The 9,181-nt window shown below is 36.3% G+C and overlaps 1 protein-coding gene across 1 annotated transcript; it reads right to left on the reverse strand.

Annotated features, from left to right (window-relative positions):
• Nucleotides 1–163: 163 nt before the first annotated feature.
• Nucleotides 164–3,624, reverse strand: gtf3c6 (general transcription factor IIIC, polypeptide 6, alpha). Its single transcript, XM_042412586.1, has 6 exons — nt 3,464–3,624; nt 2,935–3,015; nt 2,761–2,824; nt 1,538–1,582; nt 1,318–1,425; nt 164–1,106 (listed from the first exon to the last, which is right to left on the reverse strand). Exons 1-6 carry the CDS (start codon nt 3,485–3,487, stop codon nt 979–981), a joined length of 450 nt encoding a protein of 149 aa, XP_042268520.1. The 5' UTR covers nt 3,488–3,624; the 3' UTR covers nt 164–978.
• Nucleotides 3,625–9,181: the final 5,557 nt, after the last annotated feature.

Raw genomic sequence — 9,181 nt, forward strand, 5'->3', positions numbered from 1 at the left:
CGCCACGTCGTCAAAGTCAACAACACCTCGTTCATTCATAAAACTGATTCTACAGTTACCGGGACAGGTACGCTGCACAAAAACAGCTCCAAACCATACAGTCTGTTCTCCAAAACAGTGCTTTTTGCTTAATTTTTTAATGAAAAACGGACAACCCAGAAACTGCAGCAGAAATTAGTTTTATTTAATTAATTCACAGTTTTTAAAACAAGGATTTCTGCCTGATTGACAAACTGTTGCTTTGCAAACAAATGCAAAATCCAGTATTGTGGCAGAAAGTCAATAAAAATTAAACCAAACTCATTTCCCTTTCTGGAGCATTTTTTTTATTTTATTACTTATTTGTTTATCTATTATTATTATTATTATTACCATTAGTATTATTACTTTGTCTCTCGTTTTGCGTTGTTCTGTTTTAGTGGGATTTAACTTTGAATAGTATAAAAACACCTTTATAAAGGTAGAGAGTTGTTTTTCTTTTGATCCACTGAGATGCACAGTACTTTGATTACACTATTATTATTATGCTGCTATGTTTGAACTGTGATTGTTTACTCTTTTCATGCACCATATTTCTTAAGAAAAACATTTAAAAAAAACCAATAAAAATCAAATCAAAACAAGAACAAAAAAGCACAATAAGACCAACAGTAAACATAAGATGTTAAGTTTTCAGTGAACCAAATCTGTAACTGCCTTTCCCAAGACTCCTCCCATGTGGATCTGATCAATTGTTTTCTCTATAGGTGTCATAGGTGCCATATTTCCTTAATCCTTTGGATTAAGTATTAAATTTACTGATCTTGAGGCTCAATGATGAAAGGATAGTAGCACATTGTGCAATACAGTTATACTAACACTTATTATTACAGCTTAACTGTACAAATCCATCTGCCTTTAAATAGTTGCAGAGATGGAGTCCCACATAGTCTCATAAATCACAGTGTCTCTACTTGTATTTAGTTGAGTTTTAATGTCTCAACCAACTGCTGAGTCTTCCAAATCAGTGTTTTCCATCTCGTCTTCTGTCTCCCTCTGTTTGTTGGCATTTTCTTCTTGACTTGACTGACAGGCGGAGTCCCTCTGTTCATCACTATCAAAGCTTCCTGTTGAGACAAGAAAAAAAGCACATTTTTAACAAGGTGTCAATGAAAAGTTCATTCTTAAACAAGCTGCAGATAAGGGAGGACAAGTTGGGTCAAGCTACAGCTAAAAAGCAACATTGGTTAAAAATGTGTGTCACAGAACACAAGTTACATTAATTTTAATATGAGCATCAGATTTTGCACCATGGTGAGTTTAAATGTTCTGGCTGACCTGTGTTGGTTTCACCTTCTTTCTTCTCAGTGAGGAAGATCCGCTGCATCATAAGTTTCTTCACCGTGTGGCACATATACTTGAGCTCTGGACCACTCTCTGATTTTCCTGCAGATATATATGTCAAATGGGAGCATAAGTGAAAAACAAACAAAAACAACAACTCAAGAATAACTGCAACAAAAGAGGAACATTGAGAATATATGAAGCAGAACCTTACCTTTGTGTGGTGCCTCCTCAAATAGGACACACGTTCCCAAAGCGTCTTTGAAGAGGAAGGGATAGCAAGAAAAAATTCTGTTAAATGTTTCTTTTTTTAATGATAAAATTTATTAGGAGTGCATGGAAGCTTTTTCAGCGCCTGTAAAAATAGTCAACATCAGCATGATCGACAGAAAATTAATCTGAAACTATTGAATAATTGTTTTATTCACTTTTCAAAAGGAAAAATTTGCTCGTTGCAGCTTCTAAAATGTGAAGACATGAAAATTTTATGTGTCGTATACGATAGTAAATTGAATATTTTTGTATTTTACATTGCTGATCCAACAAAACAAGACATCAGGAAATGTCACCTTGGGCTCTAAGAAATTTTTCACTATTTTCTGATATTTTACAGACACAGCAATTAATCAGCAGTAATCTATTGTATTTTCTATTTTAAAGTAATGCTTCAGAAAAATAGCATTTCTATGATTATTAAACCTTTGAAGGTGCAGTTCACAGAAGTCAACCACAATAATCACATGCAGTGGTGACAGCGTTTCATCTTAGAAAATGAGTCCTTGGAGGTCATGTAAAGTGTCATGTTCCCAGCATGACTACATGCTTTACGAAGAGGGAAAGGAGGAGATTAAAAAATTATGTTTAACTGCAGAAACAAGCAGTTGGTTTTCTTTTCTTTTGTGTTTTTTAAACAATGAGAAAAAATTTGGGCCCTCATTTATGCTTTGTCATTGGAAATCTTTGACTTTTTGACAGTTTGGTGCTATTTGGAGGTGGCTATAATGTTTAATGTAAAATGTTTAAATAATTATTCTTGATTAATTGGCACATTTGTCCTTAATCCTTTTGGATTTCTTGACAGATTGGGTTTACTATGTGTTTTGCAGTAATATGTTTAAAGACACTGTGTGTTTATGATATATCAGCACTTTTGTTCTTAATTTACTTGTGGTCATTTTCTACTTTTTGACCTTTGGAGAGTTTGGGGTAAGGTGGATGATAATATAACATTTTTTGTATGACAATATTGCAAAATTTTGTAGCATTTTTCCTTCATCATTTCCATTTTTCCTAAGCTTTTCTCACTGACTAACCTGGATAATGATGTGTGCGGGAGTTTTTCTCATTGTTTTCAAGTTACTTTCCTCTGATGCACCTTATTTATTTATTTATTTATTTTTTCACAATTTCTTTTGTTGTTAAGAGGGTTATTCTTACCTTCATATTCGCCTGCAAACACATACTGTCCTACTTGCATCATGGGCTTGTCACTGTCAATATCCTTTAACACAAATGTACAAATTGAATCAGTGTGAGAATAAGTGAGCTCAGTGAGAGACGATGATAAGACTTCTTCTCTTTTCTCACCACAACACGACAGTCAGAACTCACCAGTATCTTGCATGTGGCCCGACACTTGGACAGAAAGTCATTGTTTATTATACCAGAGAGCTCCACCACAACAAGCTGCTCCTGAACACATACACACACATACACACAGACACAGAGACAGAGAGAGAGAGAGAGAGAGAGAGAAAGAGAAAATAAATGATCATTTTGACTCTACAAACAAAGACAAAATTGAATTCATCAACTGTCAAAAGAGCACAGAACAGAAAAGAAATTGAGACATGACAACACAATGAACTATTTCACTGCAATCTAATGGTCAGAAAACGAGTCAAATCTAAAGTTAACTTACTCGGGGGAACTGAAATATGTTCAGAGAAACACCAAACATATAAAGATTCTGAAATTTCCCACAGAACTCCCGTTTTAAAGGTTAAAATGAATACAGTAATGTTGAAAAGTTTACCCCATCCATAGCTAATTAGCTAGAATGTCAGGTAACGGTTAAGTACATGAAGCTAACGTTGGTCCCGCTATGCGATAACACTTCTACATTAACGGTACTACATACCTCCTCTTCCCAATCATCGTCCATGTTTAACGTCCTGCTATAAAAGAGGGACAATAGAGATTTCAATGCTCTATTCCTCTTGTTCACCCTTTGAGTTTACCTCTCATCCTCTCTCTTCCTAAATATTAGTTTGACAACTTCCGCGAATATACGGTGGCCGAGCAGGATTCATTCCTCGCTTGCTTCAGTTCGGGTTTCTGACCATCGAGGGGAGCTGTTGCTCAGTTTTACTGCCATGTTTTGTTGCTGAGCCATTTAATGTGAATGAATCACGATTAAATCTCCCTCCTTCCTTCCTTCCTTCCTTCCTTCCTATCTATCTATCTATCTATCTATCTATCTATCTATCTATCTATCTATCTATCTATCTATCTATCTATCTGTTCATTCTACTCATGGTCCAGCATGATTGGATCTAAATATTGGCTACCTGTAGGCACACTCATCTACATCTAACATTAATATTATTAATGTTCTCCTGCAGGACGCCATAGCTGAGGTGATGAGATGAGATGAGATGAGATGAGATGAGACGATACACTTTATTGATCCCCAAGGGGAAATTCATCTGTCAAAGGCAGACGCAACAAAAAAGAAAGGAAGCACACACATCAAACGTATCCAAACCAAAAAGAGAAACAACCACACAGACAAAAGGCCAAATATGAAACCTGACTGAATCATAATCAAAGTGCACAATGAGGAAAAACCATGAAGTACAAAGACGTGTGATATTTGTCAGTGATATTGGAAGCACCTGAGGTAGAATATTAGTTTTTCAGCTTTGCTGTGCCAGATATGCAGCGAATTGTGATTATTATTATTGTCCAGATGTGAATTTGGAGGTGTCCCTTACTGTGCTCTGGCCTGGTGTCAGAGGTAGGCAAGTGCCTGAACAGCCCAATTCCTGATGCACACACATCAAAGGCAAAAATGTATCTGAGAGTTTGTCATTACACATTTATTTCAACCATCGGGGCAGTGAGTGCAACGTGAACAAAATTTAAAAACTGGTCCAGTGGACATATAATGTATGATTTACAGATGTTTTGTGGCTCATCAATGAGGTTTTTCTCAGTTTTAATTCAATTTGTTTGCAATGCTGGATTCTGTCAGGCATCAAAATCCATGTGAATAAATTAAACTAATGTTCTGTTGCAGTTTCTGGTGAACACGGTTAAAAGCCAGAGAATAATTCACAGGTAGAATCACGAAGCCCCTCTGAATGAGTGATCATTTTTAACTCATCTATCATCCAGTTGGTTTAGTTTTCATATTTTTTCTCAAAATGACTGGCTTGAATGTATAATGTTAGTTTGTTAATATAATTTATACATTTGAAATATAATACGCATGTAATAGTCCTGATAATAATCTTATTTATTGATCCTTATTGGAAATTTCTCTTTTCCTATTCTTTGCTCTCCTCTACACAAGGGTCAAAGATCAGGGTCAGCTGAAGGCCAGCACCCCTGGAGCTGAATAGGATTCATCATCTCGCTCCGGACTCCTGTAAAGACAGTGTTCTTCTTACTGAGTCCTCCATTTGAAAGACCATCGTACTGCCCCGTTATGAAAAACAGGACAGTTGTAATAAATTGAAGATGTAATAAATTAATGAAATGTATATTTTTTGCAAATCCACATGGTCAACTATCAACTGTCACTGGTGACTTTTACACACATATACCTTCTGGAATTTGTACATTTTTGCATCATGTTCAAAAAAAGAGCCATGAATCCTCTTCAATGTTCAGCAGTTTAATAGAGGGATGTATTGCAGCGATACTGCACCTGTTTAACTTGTGGTTTGACAAATCCAGGTAGATTGGTGCTTGGATGTTTACAGTAACTATCCTCAGAGTTAAGAAATGGAGTCATGGGAAGAAGGGGGCATAATATGAACATAACTGCTTGCTCCTGGACTTTAAAATTCCTGCAGCTCCTCCAAATGAATTTGGTGTTTTTTGTGTTGGCAGTAAATAGCAGAGTCTGTGTAAAAGTGTAAAAACACACAGGACCCACCATTTATATTTTCTTTGGTAGAAAATGTATTACTGTTTTTCAGGTCTGTTGTCTGGATATTGGATAATAAAATATCCCAATATTTAATTAAATTGTATTTTTAGTATTACAACAATTAATTGGACTATAGAAAAAGGTTGAGAAATGTTTTTATCTCTTTCAACAATGTCCGTCCATTGGGCCACAGGCAGATAACTGTTAAGTGGAGTTGCTTAGAGGCCGATGCTGTTTGCAGGCTGTAAATACCTGTATAAATGTAAAGCAGGTTGATGCTGAATGAACCTCGCCCTTAGAGAGAGATAGAGAGAGAGAGAGAGAGAGAGAGAGAGAGAAAAAACATTTTGAATCAGAATCAGGCAAACCAAATTAAAGGGGGTGCATATCCCCCATGTGCCTTCTCCCTCCCCATTTCTGGCCTATCATCTATCTCTGGACCATGGGGTTGTCATGTCGACCAGCCCACAAGTTACTATGACAACGGCTCAAGGGGAAGCACTTGCTAGGGAGGTTATTGCCTCCTTGGGGATGTAAGAAGGACAGGGGGAATGTGAGCAGAGACAAAGATAGGGGGACTTGCACACACCAAAAAGGTTTAAATGAAGCGAGAGGTCAAGCTGGAGTACGTTAGCTGGGTGTGTGTGTTTGACTTACTTTAGAGGCCAGTTTACACGCGGAACTGGACACAGTGTGTAAATTGAGTTGCCCCATTGAAGCTTTGGATGAAGAGTGCAAAGTTTTTTTTTTTTCTGGATGAGACCTGAGCCTCTCCTATACATGATGTATTACACTTCCTGCTCAGTGCGATACCCTGGGGCAGAAAGGGGCGGGGGTAAGGGAGGGAGTGACATTAAGGACCCTCCAAGGTGTCAGATGGGTCCCCAGCTTCCCCCACATTTTGTCATATAAATGTCATAAAGACAAGTTTGGAGTTGGGGAGCTTTTGACTCTCCTTCAGCCTGGGGGGTATCACAGTGGTTAATTGCCCCATTAGCACTGACAGGGTAAATTGGTGGAAGGGTTAACTATATATTACAGTGAAAACAACAACCCCTGGCATACACCCGAGGGCATGGAACGCGTGGAATGTTTTACAGTATGGCCTGTGCATGTTTGAGTGTGAATGCGAGAGAGCGAGTGTGTAAATTGTAAATGTAGATTTACATTTACACGAGACCTTTAATATTGGTAAAATATTACAATTTTATATTTATCACTACGGAAATGAAATCGCAGTGCCAGTCAGGGAGAGACTCTCCTCTCATATCTGGGCTGAACTTTCTCAGAGTGCACATTCAACCAATCAGGAGAATTATTTTATGCTATTCTGTGAATATGTGACTTCGTGTGAGGACTGTGCATTTATGTGTTGGAAGAAACAATGTAACTGTGAATCACAAATATATATATGACACACTCCCTGTTCACAAGCATAGGCTAAATGTATGTGTGTGTGTGTGTGTGTGCGTGCTCACCTGCCTTATCTACAATTGCAGATTCAAATATAAATGGAAATTTACATCAATAACCTGTGATGCAATAATTTGAAGGATCATTGGAAAGCGTTTTATTATTGTGTCGCGGCACTGTAATATAGACTTTAAGATTATTTGATTTTATGATGACATTCAATTACATAAATGATTTTAAGATGAAAGTGAAATCAAAAGAACCAATTTCCTCATTATTATTATTTATTTTCTCACATCACATCTATTTACAGGTTATTCTTTTACATGCATAAAAGAAGCAAAAATATATGAATTATGATAAATAAACCAGAGTTTCAAAACAGACGTATATTCTTAAACAACAGATCCATTTTTACCAGCAATTATCATTTTGCATTTTATCTAAACACATAAATGTAGGCACACACCTGACAGATAAATTCTCTCTCTCTCTCTCTCTGTCTCTCTCTCTCTCTCTCTCTCTCACACACACACACACACACACACACACACACACACACACACACAGACACAGATATTGACTAACATTAAAATTACACCACCATTCACTGTCATTGTCTTTTGCTAAAAAGCAAGAAATAAAATTGTCATTGTTTTAACTGCAGTCATCACAACAACAACAGAAAATGTAAAGACAGCAGTCGGTGATTTATGTTTGTGATGACCTGCAGTCTTTACTTGGTGGCATGTACCAGACAGACAATCACTTAAAACGTTTTCAAATCGTAAAACAGTTATTGGATGTACACCAAACGTAAACCAAATAATTCAGCATTTTATTAATTGGACAATTAATTCGTCTTTACATATTTCTCAAATGAAAAAAAAAAACAAATCAAACAAAACCTGGACACACCAAAATCAAAATGTCAGTTCACTCAAAACCAACACAACGAAATATCATTAATATTCATGCACTTTTCCGATATGGCCTTGTAATGCAGGTGTTTCACGCAACAGTGAGCAGATAGTAACCTTACTTTTGTTAATGCGAAATATATATTTTATCTCTTATGGTACAAAATTCCTATATCTTTTTCATAGGGACTTTTTTTTGCAACATTGGAGCCTTTCATACCATTTTAAAACAGCATTTATACAATTCTTAAATAAGGACGAGGTCAGCTTTGTCAAGCAAAGCCCAATAAAGGAAAGGGATACTATGATCTTACAAATAAATGCAGTTTTCACCTTTTAAAATATGGACGATCGACAGATTGCACATCCAGCGTGAAATTCACAATAGTATTATCATAACAATAGAGCCGAGTGGCGAGGATGGGATGGCCGGAGAAGGAAAAAAAATCTAAAGATCTTCTCTGATGACTAACACAGGAATGGACACATCCATTTTTTGGCTTAAATATATATATATCTATATATATTTGTCTTCAAAACAGAGAAAATTAACCAGCAAACCAATGTCTGAAACCCAGACTAACCTGCTCAGTCCAAAATCAATCAAGGGTGGAATGTCTCATTTCATATTCAAGCATATATAAGACGATTCTTTCTTTCTTTCCTTTCTTTTCTTCTTCGTCTTTTTTTTTTTTTTTTTTTTTTTTTTTAAATAAATGTAATCTTCTCTTTGTTAGACGTGAATATTTGTTCAACAAAGCTGGCGAATACAGGCTCCAATAACTTTTTCACAGCATTTGTTGTCAAATCATTTTAATATTTCATGAAAATGTTACAGTTGAAGTATTGGACATACATGTAAACGCATAACTGGTACTTTATCTTAGACAAAATGTCAGTATCATATTCTTAAAATATTCCTCTAGGGCCTTAGAGTGCGCTCGCAATGCTCAGTGGTGAATCACGGTGACAGTGTCGCATTTCGTAGTAGATTGTCTGGCATCACAATATTCCCCTAAAAAGCTTTTTGTTGTGTCAATAACCACATTATTTTCAAATTCCTTAATGATATTTTCTTGTCTTCAGGTAGGCTATATTTTAAATTTTTTTCTGTGATATCGTTTTCATGGAATATATATCTTTAAATAAACGAGGATGTGTCTTGATTCCCTTCTAAAATGTATTATTGGATTTTTTATTATATCACGTCTGTGATTAAAATAAAACGTTTCAGCTATAATTTCTCGTACTTTTTAAAAATATTTTCCTCTCCTTGTCTTCTATGCGTCCCCTGTAGCCTCTCCCCCTCCCTCCCTCTCTTTCTCTCTCGCTGAATCCATACGGGCTAATTAGCGGTGTCTGCGCA

The sequence above is a fragment of the Thunnus maccoyii genome, chromosome 5 (genome assembly GCF_910596095.1).
Source record: "Thunnus maccoyii chromosome 5, fThuMac1.1, whole genome shotgun sequence".
NCBI lineage: Eukaryota > Metazoa > Chordata > Actinopteri > Scombriformes > Scombridae > Thunnus > Thunnus maccoyii.

Excerpts from the sequence above, each read along its gene's own strand:
- gtf3c6 (XM_042412586.1), bottom strand. The coding sequence starts at position 3,487 with ATGGACGATGATTGGGAAGAGGAG. Across the intron at positions 3,016-3,463 it reads ACGATGATTGGGAAGAGGAG|GAGCAGCTTGTTGTGGTGGA; the intron begins GTATGTAGTACC and ends GTATGTGTTCAG. Across the intron at positions 1,107-1,317 it reads AGAAGGTGAAACCAACACAG|GAAGCTTTGATAGTGATGAA; the intron begins GTCAGCCAGAAC and ends TTGTCTCAACAG.